The following is a 12,339-nucleotide window of genomic DNA, read 5'->3' as shown; positions in this document are numbered from 1 at the left end:
TCTGGCATCAGTTGAAGAAATACCAGAATTAGAGGAACCACTGCAAGTCCAGAAACATCAAAGTTCTAGAGGTCAGAAATCTGACATTTCTCTGCTCAATAGGTTATTGGTCACTGGGTCATTCTGGAAAGTCCTACAGTAAGCGATGTGCTTCCTTAGTTGTAAATTTAGCACAAGAACATTGTCACGGAGACAGGGAATTTTTTAACTGGACAGGACATTTGATTATCTGATCCAACCCTTGCTTTTACAGACAAAGAACTCTGATGCCCAGAGAGGTGAAGCCACTCTCCCCAGGCCACCCAGCTAGTCAGCTGCAAACCCAGGTTTGTGAAACTCCAAATGCTGTGCTGTTTCTACCGCACCACACTCCCTCTCTGTTCTTTTCCCTTCCATGGCTTTCAAAGGAAATAAACAAACAGATGAAATGAACTTGGCGGGCTTCCTTACTAAGAAATGACTTCTTTGGTGAGAATGCTTCAGTCTCACGTTACCACAGCTGCAAAATAGATCACACAGGAAGACACTGGCTCCCACCTGGGCAGGAACCCCCTCTGAGAAGATGGCTTTGGGGACTTTGATTCAGCAGGATATTTGGCAAGAGTTGTCAGTTTCCCTTCTCCTTTGTCTCATTCGCATCTAGAATGAAGACCAACTAACAGGTGGACAATAAATAACTAGACATTGAGTAAATGTTAACGTAATGGTCTTAAACAGATATTTGACATCGCATGGAGAATAATAATTCTTCAAAAATCTGGTAAAATATTAAAATTGTCATATAGAGTACACAGGAGCACGCTTATCCCGGGTGACCTCTGTGATCAAAGAAAGGCCGCAAAAAAGAAATCTAACATCATTTATGATACAGCACATACTCCATTAAGTGTGGGTGGAAGGTGAATCCTGAAGGTCAGCCAGTACGAGATTCCAAGGGCTTCCTGGGTCCCCCACCCCACCAGGGGCCCGGGGCTTGGAGCCAGTTCCCCCGCCCCAGGCTCAGGAGCCAACGTCCACCGAAAGGCAGCACCACGGCATCGGGATGGTGTTGGGTCAGCTAGCACCACATCTCTGATTCGCCCTTGGGACAAAAGTCTGGAGGCAGAAGGGCCACGTGCAGATGGCAATGAGAAAGTGCAGGCTCTCTCTGATGGGGGGCCCTCTCTGATACACACAGGCTTTTCTGGCGGTTTGTTCTCATTTCAGCCAAGTAGACTCAGTGTTTCACATCCCACTGTTCTACAGAGTGATTATTTTCACCAAAAGAAGCAGCTAAATAATTTCCTCTCTGGCAAGCAGCTAGGGGAGAATAAACGACATCTCCTCCTTTCTTCCAACACATTGTTCTTCTCTAAGAAATACTCCTTGGCATTTGACTGGATTTTGGTTTATTTGAATGACAGCCTTGGGTGGGGTGAACCATATTGTGCAGGGAATTTCAAAGTGCTCTGGGCTGAGAGTCTAGGGATCTAACCTGAGGGTCCGACTGGATCCCTTAGAAGCCGAGAAAGCTTGAGCAAAAGCAACTGAAACGCTGGGTCTTGGTTTTCTCACTGAGAAATACAGAGACAGAAGCCAGCCCTGCAGTCCTCGCTGGGTGGATAGGGGGAGACATGGATGAAAGTGCTTTATAGAAAATGTCCTAACACCTAGGGAGGAATGACCCTTCATGGGAGGATTCAAAGTCACTTATGGGGACAGATTCCATCAGTGGTGGGCCGCTCTGCTCTCGTCTCCCAGACCCCCCACCATTAAGGTTCCATTCTGTTGGATGTTCCCAGTACCCATACAACACTTGGGCTGTCCAGACTTTAAGCTGGCCTTTTTATATGGAAAGGTCACAAATCTCCTGATTTTCCTTCTTTTCTCTACAGAATGACCCTAGGACCTGGCTCAGCAGGACTCTGACCCCCTTCAGGTCTGAGACCCTATCTCCCTGCCCCCAGCTGGCCCCCAATCACAGGTCGTCCACAGACTGCACGATTGATCGATTGGGCTCAGTGACACCCTAGTTTTATGCAAAGCACCTTCTGGATGTGTTTCTCCTTACACTCCCAGTGTTGAGTGGAGTGGTCTCTTATTTTTATTGTCCCAAGCTTCAGCAACAGGGGCTCCCACAGTCAGAATAAGAACCCATGAGTCTAGATTTCCAAAGAGGGTGAAAGAGACTCAAACCATAAACAGAATCCTCAATTAGATGCCACCAATTTACCAAACTACACATCATTTCTCTGAATAAGCTGAAACTAACCACTACCACCAGAGGGCACCACTTCTGAGTTGGTATCAGAAGTCAACCTGGAAATTCTCTACAACCACCAACTTGTTCCATCAGCTCAGATATTTTCCCCTGAATTTGGGTGACCGGGTTGCTATGTGTTTGGTTCCACCCTGCCCTCCAAGATGCCACGTCTAGTCCATGAAGAGTGACAAAGGGCGTTTTCAGGGCCAACTCCCCATCACTCAGGACCCTTGGGCCGTGCGGGGTCAGATTCCCAGGGCAAGGCTTGGCAGGTGTCCGTGAATAATAAGTAAATGAGATACCCTGTCAGGTTGCCCATGGGCAGCCATCTGGCCCTATGAAGACAGCAGAGACTCCCATGACGGAGACATACATCTGGCCTTGCTGGCTTCCTGCCCCAAGTCTCCCAGGAAGGTCTCAGGAGCCACAGATGTGTTTCTGGCTCCTGAGAGAGCGAGACCCACATGTGGTCTCTACAGGCCTGTCTGGTACTTCTGTAGAACCTGTTCACTGTGGCTCATCTACATTCTTCTCCGTGACACCCATGACTCTGGACCATCTGACCACCAGAAGCCAGAAGAATGTTCCAGAACACAAACGCGTGTTTCCAGAACACACTCAACTTAGCTAGAGTGAAAACTATGAAGTTATCTGCTCATGACCCCCCAAAGCTTCTATCCACAGACTTCATTTCAGAGACAAACCCAAGCTCCCAGACTAAGATTCAGACACCAGAGCGCTGACTGGGGTGGACGAGAGAGGAAAGATCTATGTAGCCCCCAAACTCAGCTGGGCTTTCTGCCTGTGTTTCGGTTTCATGGTGTCTGACCAAAATTGACATCTTCTCTCTGATTTGGCGGACTGAGGATTTCTTCTGTGGCCCAAAGGACAAGCAGACGTGGTGGGGAATTCCACACGAGCCATAAAGTTCACCTTCGGCGGCTCCCAAATTGGGTGAGACGTCCCCCAAACAAAAGAGGTTAAATAGAAGTCATTTCTCCTGTTCCCTTCCCTCCTCTTCTCCCTCGAGGCTTATCAATCCATGCTCACAGCCCCCAGGCCAGATGAATAGACGGTGAATGAAAACCAGATTACTAAATCATTCATTACTGGGAAAGGAAGAAGAGCGGTCGGAAAGGACATCTTCCAGGAGAGGAATCCTAGGAGCGTCCAGAGTGGTAGTGAAGCCTTCAACCTGGACGTTGGCACAGCGGGGTTCCTCCTGGGGCCCCTCTTTGGGGCCAGGTTCAGATGGCCAACCAGTGTTGCAACTGCAGAAGAAGATGGTGAGGCTTTTACATCACAGCCGGGGCAGGCAAGGACCAAGAAGACCAAGGGCCGGCTGAGAAGGGCAGCGAAAAGCACAGAGGAGGCAGAAAACACATCCCCTCCCTTCAAAGACCCAGAGAAGATGCAGGCTGATTCCCTGATTGTTACTGAGGCCCAGAAAGGGCAAAGGAGCTTCCCAAAGTCACACAGCAAGTCTGAAGCAGGGAGCTCACCGGGACCCTCCCCCATCCCCAGTGTTTTTATGGGGAAAAAGGTAGGACTCAGGTCAACGTGTTACTGATGCATCTCCAGCTCTTTCTTCAAGATAAGAAACTAGGTGACTCTATGGTGACAACTCATAGAGGGAGAATAGAGTTTAAGAAAGTTTGGGCATTTGGCATCCCAGGACCAAGGAGCAGAGAAGCAGATGGAGGCAGGTAGAAGGCGAGGACAGGCCCATCTCCTCTGATCCTAAGACCATGTGCCCATGGGCTACAGCCCACAGCTGCTCTGAGTTTTCTGGCATGTGGTGTGTGGTCCTTTCCTGGGAAGCCAGCACACAGCAGGGAGCAATGAGGACTCACCCCAGAGCCCCCACCTAGAATGGTCCAGGCTACTCCTACCTGGAACTGCCTCACGTCCCTCTGGGCCACCAGGTGATGCTCATTCTCCGGCACGATGCCATAGGCCAGTCTCTGTGAGAGGATGGAGAAGGGGAGGAGGCCTCAGCTGGGCTCAGGGACACCCTTCCAGTGGTCCAGCAGACGCACCCAGATAAGGGTCACCTGCTTTTTGCCCCTGAAGTCCCACACGGACAGTGTATGAAGTTCGTACAAAACACTCCCCACCCGGTAGAGTGGGGAGAGCTGCTCAATTCACTTTGAGTCATTCATCCACCGAATGTTTACTGAGCCAATTACTGTGGTCAGACACTGGGAGAGGCTCTGGGGATCCAGAGTTGAGGGAGACCCACACAGTCTCTGCTCTGAGCTCATGAGCTTACAGCTCATGGAAGCGACTGCAATTGAACAAATAAACACCCAGGCAATTTTAAAACCACTATTGGAGAAAGTGCTGCAGAGGACAGGCTCAGAGTGCAGTGAGAGCACAGCAGAAGATGGCACTGGCCCTGCCTGGGGATCAGGGCCAGCCTCCCTGGGTGTAGACACAGGGCAGGCACTCAGGGACTACGATTGGAATCAATGACTGATCACCAGATGGTGGAAGCCCTCTCCGCTCCCAAAGTGTGAACAATAAAATGCTCAAAGCAGCACCTGGTTCCCATGTCCAGGATGACCTCACAGAACACAGACCCTCTACATGATGAAGAGGCTACCAGACTTTGGGATTCCACAGACAGGAAATAAGCCACTGTGAAGGAACTGGGGGGAAGCGGCAGACACAGCCTTGCCTGGGAGCCTCTTCCCTGAGTTCTTGTGTGGCTCCCTCCCTTATGTCCTCATTCATCTATCTCTCCCCTCATCAGAACGTGAGCCCCAGGAAGTTTCGTCTGACGCTGAGAAGACTGTGTGGCCCATATAGATTCTCAGTAAATGTCTGTGAAGTGGGTAGATAAAGGCATGAAAGAATGAAATCTCTATCTTGCAAAGTAAGGGCATGAGTAAAAGAATATCATCACTATTTATAAAAGAAAGGGCTTTTTAACAAGCAATGAATGGGAAAGACATAATTTCAGAATAAAGAGCACTGTTTCCCAAATCCTTATCTGTGTATATACATTCACGCAATGCACGCTGGTAAAAGAAAATATATTTTGGAAATCTCTGGTTTAGGCTGATCAGGTTCAGGCTCAGGTAAGAGGTAGGTAAAAGACAAGACACCAGGTCACCGTGAGCTTGGATGGGGAGAGTTGGGACATCTAGGGACACGACAAAACTTAGAAAGATCACAGGAGTGGCCCCAATGAAGGCAGTCTTTCTAACTCATCCTTAGAGACCTCAAGAGCTGAGCATCACCTTCTCCCATAAATAACAGCAGGAACAGCAGTAGGGGCATTTATTGCATGTGACATGTAACATAATAACAGGTAACACGTGTTGAACATCTCATGTGTGCCAGACACTGTGCTAAGCATCCCTTTTTCCTTTCAAGGTCCATATTATTATCCCCAGGTTACAAATGTGGAAACTGAGGCTTGGGGGGTAAATAACGTGGCCAGTGTTGTGGGTCTGTCTTACTGTAATGTCCATGTCCTTCTGTCTTCCGTCATTTTCCCCAACAGGAATGACTCAGGATGCCCCCTCCCATCCCGTCCCCCCCGCCCCCACTCTCCCGCACCCCAGCTGGCCCAGAGCTCACCTCCCAAAGGGAGCCCCGTGTCCTGATGAACTTGTAGACGATGTAGGCGGGCACCAGGACCATGGAGGAGAGGGCGATGCCCCACCCGACCCAGTTGGCCCAGAGCGGGAAGATGTAGTCATCGTAGGTGAGCGGCTTGAAGTTGATGATGCTCACCACCACCACAAACTATGGGGGACAGAAGGGGGCGTGGAGGGAAGGAATAGAAAGGAACAGAGAGAAGAGAGACAAGGAGAGGGAGGAGACAGGGAGACAGGAAAGAGGGAAGGAGGGGGAGAGAGGAAGAGAAGCAGAGAAAGATCAGGGAGAAATGAGGAGCAGTGTGGATGGGGAGCAGTGAGCAGAGGAGGCGGTGAGCGAGATGGATTCAGGAAAGGGAGAAAACAAGGAACGAGGTGGAGAAAGGAGAAAAAAATTCAAGAAGCAAAGGGTAACAAAGGAGATAGGCAAGAAAAGGAGAAGACGAAGAAAGGAAGGGTGACCTTGGAGCTGGGCTGAGTGGCGGCATACACAGCCCCTAGGGGCATGAGCAGGGCTCTGCATCCAGAACCTCCTTCCCTAAGAAGAAAATGCCCACCCCATCCCCACCCCAGGCACAGCCCCCCTCACCCCTGGATTCCCCGGACACACACTACACACCAAGAGGAAGGCAGGGCTGACAAACTTCCAGCACAGTCTCCAGTACAGGCCTGGCTTGAACCCCATCATCTGCTGGATGTCATTGCTGAACCTGTCCACACCTGTGCGCATACAAGGCAGGCTTGTCACAGCGGCCCCGCAGAGCCCCGGGCCACCCCCTGCCGCCCTCCCATGAGGGTCTGGACCCAGGCAGAGAGCAGGGGAGTGAGGCAACACTGTGACACTCTGGCTCATACGAGACCCGGGCACGGGCGCTTTGCTGGTGCAGATCAAGCGAGAGGACACACTCAGGGATGGCATCACCTTTTATGTGCCCCCCGGCCATTCCGTTTTCAGAGGGAGACCAGGGCTGGGGCAAGGAGAGGACTTGCCCCATGTTACGCAGCCTCACTCCCAAGCCCCACTCATTCCTCTTGCTCAGTCTCTCTTAAACCAATGACAACTGAAGATTCAGTCATTTCCCTGACTTTAATCTGGTGGGAGAGCTCAGACTCACACTAAAATCTATTTCTGATTAGTTGAAAAGAGTGAGAACAGGACTAACACTTTGATCTGACATATGGGGGGGGAAAGAACAATTACTGGACATCGTATTTGACACTTTGTAACATGTTCTCCCAGTTCAGCTCTAGACTAAGATTGCCAGATAAAATACAGGACACCCAGTCACATCTGAATTTCATATACACAACAAAAAAATTTTAGATTCAGTATGTCCCATGCAATATTTGGGACATACGTGTACTAAAACAATTACTCATTGTTTATCTGAAATTCAAGTTTAATTGGGCATCTTGTATTCTATTTGCTAAATCTGGCAACTTTACTCTAGAATGGATTACATAGCTTGGGGAGCAGCAGCTTCCCATGACATCCTCTTTAAAAGCTGACACTGGATGCCTTTGGGGGCCTTTGCAGCCTCCCACTAAAGGCAGTTCATCTAAGGTAAGTTGAGGCCTGGGAGAGCTGTTCCCGATAAGCAACTTGCTCAATTCCAGAATCAGCCAGTAGCTGCCCTGGAAATGGAAAGCCCCTTGGCATCTCCAGGTGAAAAGGGTCCAGGAGCACTGGGGGCCAGGCTTTTCCATGCGCTCTGGGCCCAGCACCTACCATAAAACCAGGAGACTCCGATGGCTTCCATGAGCACAGCAAATAGAATGGAGGTCCCCGCTGCGAACGTGTCCAGCAGGGTCAGCACGTATATTCCACCCTGGGGCATGGACAGAGAAAGCCTGAGCCTATCTCAGCTAGAAATGGCTACAAACTGTTATATCCATCAAAACTTACCTGCCCCCTGTCCCACTCACTCAGAACCCAGTTTGAGAAGGGAGGTGACAGGATTGTGGTGCTACTGTATTGCTGTTACACACCTGCATTCTAACAAAGGCCTTTGGGATCACTGGGTCTAAGGATGGGTTTTCAGCCAGTGAAAAGTAAAATGGGTTTCAAAGGGACTTTTCCTGCCACTCAAACCAATAAGCAGTTAAAAGGTTTGCCCGGAAATCCTCAGGCTCAGAGGTGGGAGAAGACAATGGAATGTTACCCTAGGAAATGAGGCCACAAGGTTGAGGATGTAGGGTCCTACAATAGCTCCCCCGGCCTCACACCAGCCCTACCCATTCCAGTTCTGAGGCTGGGAATGTCTGAATGGATGAAATGCAGCTCCACAACCTCCAGGTGACCCAGAGCCCAGCCCTCCTCACCTTGGTTATGCAAAACAGGGCCAGAAGGAAGGTTCCAAAGGTGACACCAAGTGTGAAGAGTTTCCTGTGTCGCTTCAGGACCTGGAAGTCGTCAGCCAGGCCCGTGATGACTGCCTCCATGCCTCCCATCTGGAGGGAACCAGGTAGAGTGGGACGCAGGGATGAGGGACTCCCTGCACCCAGTCTCAGGTCCCAGACTACCTGGGACCTCCCGCAGCCCAGGACTCACACATCCTGGCTGCTCCCTCGAGAAATCAGCCAGTCCTGCCTTCCTCTCCATCCTCACTCCACTTCTGCCGTGTTCTCAACCAAACTCAGAACTCAGAAACTATGTGGGGAGGGTGAACAGTTAACTCCGGTCTCCCCCTGATCAACAGGTACCTGTCTCCTGTCCTGCTCACTCAGCCTGAGTGGATACTGAGGAGCCGATAAGAGAGTGAAAGGGGTAAAAATGCCCAAACACCCATGTAGTATATTTGTACATAAATAAAGGCCCTCTGGAAACAACTACTAAAGAAGAGCTTCTAGTGGTGGAACTTCAGGCAGCAGTTTCTGACAAGGATTTCGGCTGCCTTTCTCATTGTCAAGCAAGTGGTCATCTCAAACTGCGGTCTCTCAGAGTCTGAGAGGTTCTCACATCCCACAGCTACGGGCAAATGTGTTCTTTATGAGGCCATAGTCGTGGCCTCATATGAGTAACAATCATGTGTTTACTGAAGAGATCCCCCAGGCCTGGGATGGCAGACAAGAAGCGTGCATGCCACCACTCTCTGCCTCATGCATGTTTCCTCTACCCTCCGCAGACATCGTTAATCAAAATAACTATTCCCTCCTATGAGCCTGGAGCAGCCTCAGAATCCTTCTCAACACACTGCTCCTAGCAGATCTAACGATTGAACAGAAAAGGCAATAAGAAGAAACCTATTTGCCAGCCCTGTCCTAAGACTTCTTGCAACTTCCAGGCATGATGTATTCAAGGTGGACAGAGATATAAAAAGAGGTCAGTAAATCTAACCTCACATATGGGTTAAAAAAAATTGTTTCTAAAAAACTAATGAGGCTCTAGGCGGTTTTCTTGGTTGTTGATGATGACTTACAATGGGAAGAGTGTTTGGTTAGAGAATAAGCGTTCCATCCATGCCCTCTCCGAATCCAATTTCCTCATCTGAATAAGTACTGGGCTGGCTTATCTGAGGTCCCTTCAGATGTAGATTTTCTTGAGGCCAATGGAATTTCTATTGGTTCTTGGCTTTGGCCTAAGTCTTGCCTTTTTGAGTGAAGACTCCCTTCCTTGTTTGCATTTAAATGGGGGCTTCTGGAAACACCTACTAATCAGGAGTTTGAATGGTGGGAACTTTAGGTTGAGTAGTGTGGGTGGGGGGGTAGAGGGAGTCAGGCCCAGTGGTATGTGTGCATGGGGGGCAGCGAGTATTCTAAGCTGGGTCACTCACTGAGCTGTCAATTCCCAGAGAGAGGAGCATGACGAAGAACACGACAGCCCAGAATGTGGATCCTGACAGGGTGGAAATGGCTTCTGGGTACAGGATGAAGACTAGGCCAGCTCCTGTAAGAAACATCAAGACCTCATCAATGGCTGGGACTGTTGGTCTGAGCTGCAGATGGTGGGGGAACATTTTGAAACCCCATCAGCTCCAGCCCAGCCCCAATATATTTGGTCAGTCATGCGCAGACAGAGTAAACCAAGGGTCTGAAGATGACAGATGAAGCCAGCTCCATCTTGAGGTTCACTTATGCACCAAGGAGGCTGACCTCAAATAGCCAGGCCATAGACAGCTACAGGCTACATGCCACAATCCCACCTCCTGCACACTGTGTGGGATCTTCTTACTCTCAAAAGCTTGTGGTCCTCAGAGTCGATTAGAGGCAGCCCCTCCCCAGGTCTCAGCTTTTTTGTGACCATAATAATACGGGAAGAAGTGGGGAAGGACACAGGATCTGGAGTTGGACTGATCAGGGCTTGAATGCTGGCACCACTACTCAGTAGCTGGGTGACCTTGGCCAACTTACATAGCCTAAGTCTCAGCTTTCTCATCTTTAAAGCGGGTCTATTAACACTTGCCTTACAGCACTGTGAAAACTACATGACGGTCTGTCAAGTGCTCAGCACAGGAGCTGGTACAGAGTGGATGCTCCAAAATCTGTCCTGCCTAGCCTGACTCAGAGGAAGGTTCTGTTACATACACAGGGCCCAGGACTGCCTGGAATTCCCAATGACAGCCTCAAAGAAAGTCCGTCAAACGGGCAGTTTGGAAAACTCTATATCGAGCCCCCTTTCAGTCTCGCAGCCAAGGGAGAGCTGCACAGCCAAGAACGAGGTGCGTTTCTCAGCTCCCTCCTCCTCAGTGAGCTGGTCTGCCCACCCACCTTCAGTGGCAACATCCTCAATGTTGACCTTGTGTTCATGGGCCATGTAACCGAGGATGGAGAAGATGGCAAATCCAGAGATGAAGCTGGTGACACAGTTGATGGTGCTGGTGAGCAGGGCGTCCCTTGGGGAAAAGAAGCACTGTTAGTTCAAGTTGGATGACTCGCTCCAATCTTGCTCATTGACCACTGGACCATCTATGGGATCCATAGCTTCAGATGCCATCCCTCTCTTCAGTTTCCCTGCTGCCACATGGACCCCAGTGCCCTACCATAATTGGGTCAGTACCTGCAGGTGAAGGAAATACATCAACAGCTTCTGGATAAAACACTTTGATACCAGAGTCTGGTATCAAACTCTTGCTGGGGAATCGAGTCATCAGCCTCCTTCTTCAACAAACTTTCCATGGCTCCCTAGTACCTCTCAACTTCTCACTGGGGCATTCAAGAGCTTTGCTAAGATGACCCAACCTTCCTTCCAGGCTTATTTTCCATGACTCCCCAACATGCACTCTTCAAACAAACCAAACCAGTCAAATTGCTGGCCAAGAAACATACCACCTCCCTGGCTTTGTTCATGATGTTCCCCACCATGCATGCTGCCCTCCACATCTGCCTATCACAATCCTAACTATCCCCCAAGGCTCAACTCAGATTCACCTCCATGTTCTTGCTGATCCCCCATCAGAGGGCTAATCACTCCATTTTCTTAGCCCTCCTAGAGCCTGACCCACTATGCCCTCATCCTCTTCTGTCTTGTACCAGAGAGGTTGTGATTCTGTCTTAAGCCTTTAATAGAGAGTAATGGAGGCAGGTCCAATTTTTGCCCATGTCTGAAGACCACACAGCACTGGGTCCCCAGGAGGCAGCACTAAATGCTTACTGAACTGGGCTGGAGCACGGTCTTCTGACTCTACTGCCCTGTGCAGACTTCTCAGTCTGCCCTGCGGTCTTACCTCTGACCCTGCCAGGCCCTCACCCGTCATGCGACCAGCCTGGATATTCCACTCTTGCCTGCCTGGACATCAGACAGGACACACAAGAAGTGCTGTCTGCTCTGAAAGCCATACAGTGCCTCTCTGTTCCAGCTACCCATCCCCAAGAGCTCCCAACACTAGTGGCCTCAATTTTCCCAGCCCCTCACCTTGCATCTATCCTGAATTGAAATGTGTTCATCAGGACCCCCACAGGACACGTCAGAGTTCATAGATCACCCAGGATGATCCACTCTGCCTCATTTCACAGAGGAAGAAACTCAAGAAGAAAAGTTGACTTGTCCCAGAGCAGAGCCCTCTCTCCCATCCCTGCAAGGTTCATCCCAAGGATGTAGAGCTTTCCAGAGCCCTGAGAAGGATCTTACCTATAGCAGTTGTTGTCAAATTTGTTGTAACTGGCAAATGCAATCAAGACTCCAAACCCAGCCCCCAAGGAAAAAAATATCTGAGTTGCAGCATCGATCCACACCTGAAATGGGCAGACGAAAGCCATCAACCTCTGCTTCCTAGAGAACAGGACCACCTCACTGCCCTAGAGGGGCTGGGAAGCCCCAGGATTCTTGTGATCCAAGGAAATGAGGTCTGAACCAGAGATGGGTAGCCATACAACTCCTCTACCCCAGAAGCCTGTACAAAATCACTATGGAGAGAGGTTGGGTCTCTCCAGCATCTTACAGCCTTGAGTGGCCATGAGTGAGCTCACCTTGGAGGAACCCACTGGCTCAATTTGATGTCCTGGTTTTCAAAGAAAGTTAATAAACTAACAGTTCTAAGCCAGAATGTGGAT

The 12,339-nt window shown here is 50.0% G+C and overlaps 1 protein-coding gene across 2 annotated transcripts in view; it reads right to left on the bottom strand.

The window, feature by feature from the left end:
- Positions 1–582: 582 nt before the first annotated feature.
- The window catches only part of SLC6A2 (solute carrier family 6 member 2), a 44,810-nt gene continuing 33,053 nt past the window's right edge, over positions 583–12,339 (bottom strand). Inside the window, exons 6-14 of one of the 2 annotated variants that reach the window (XM_058528611.1) lie at positions 11,918–12,021; positions 10,558–10,682; positions 9,624–9,736; positions 8,173–8,301; positions 7,580–7,679; positions 6,470–6,570; positions 5,831–5,998; positions 4,135–4,206; positions 583–639 (exon numbers count right to left, since the gene is read on the bottom strand). In XM_058528611.1, the coding sequence (XP_058384594.1) occupies positions 583–639; positions 4,135–4,206; positions 5,831–5,998; positions 6,470–6,570; positions 7,580–7,679; positions 8,173–8,301; positions 9,624–9,736; positions 10,558–10,682; positions 11,918–12,021 (969 nt within the window). Of the gene's footprint in view, positions 640–3,489; positions 3,514–4,134; positions 4,207–5,830; positions 5,999–6,469; positions 6,571–7,579; positions 7,680–8,172; positions 8,302–9,623; positions 9,737–10,557; positions 10,683–11,917; positions 12,022–12,339 lie in introns of those variants that run through there. The other variant, XM_058528610.1, reaches the window with a different exon arrangement.

Source organism: Diceros bicornis, chromosome 32 (assembly GCF_020826845.1).
Source record: "Diceros bicornis minor isolate mBicDic1 chromosome 32, mDicBic1.mat.cur, whole genome shotgun sequence".
In the NCBI taxonomy this organism is placed as follows: Eukaryota; Metazoa; Chordata; class Mammalia; order Perissodactyla; family Rhinocerotidae; genus Diceros; species Diceros bicornis.
Note: the sequence above shows the minus strand (reverse complement) of the source record. Positions and strands in the feature narration are given on the sequence as shown.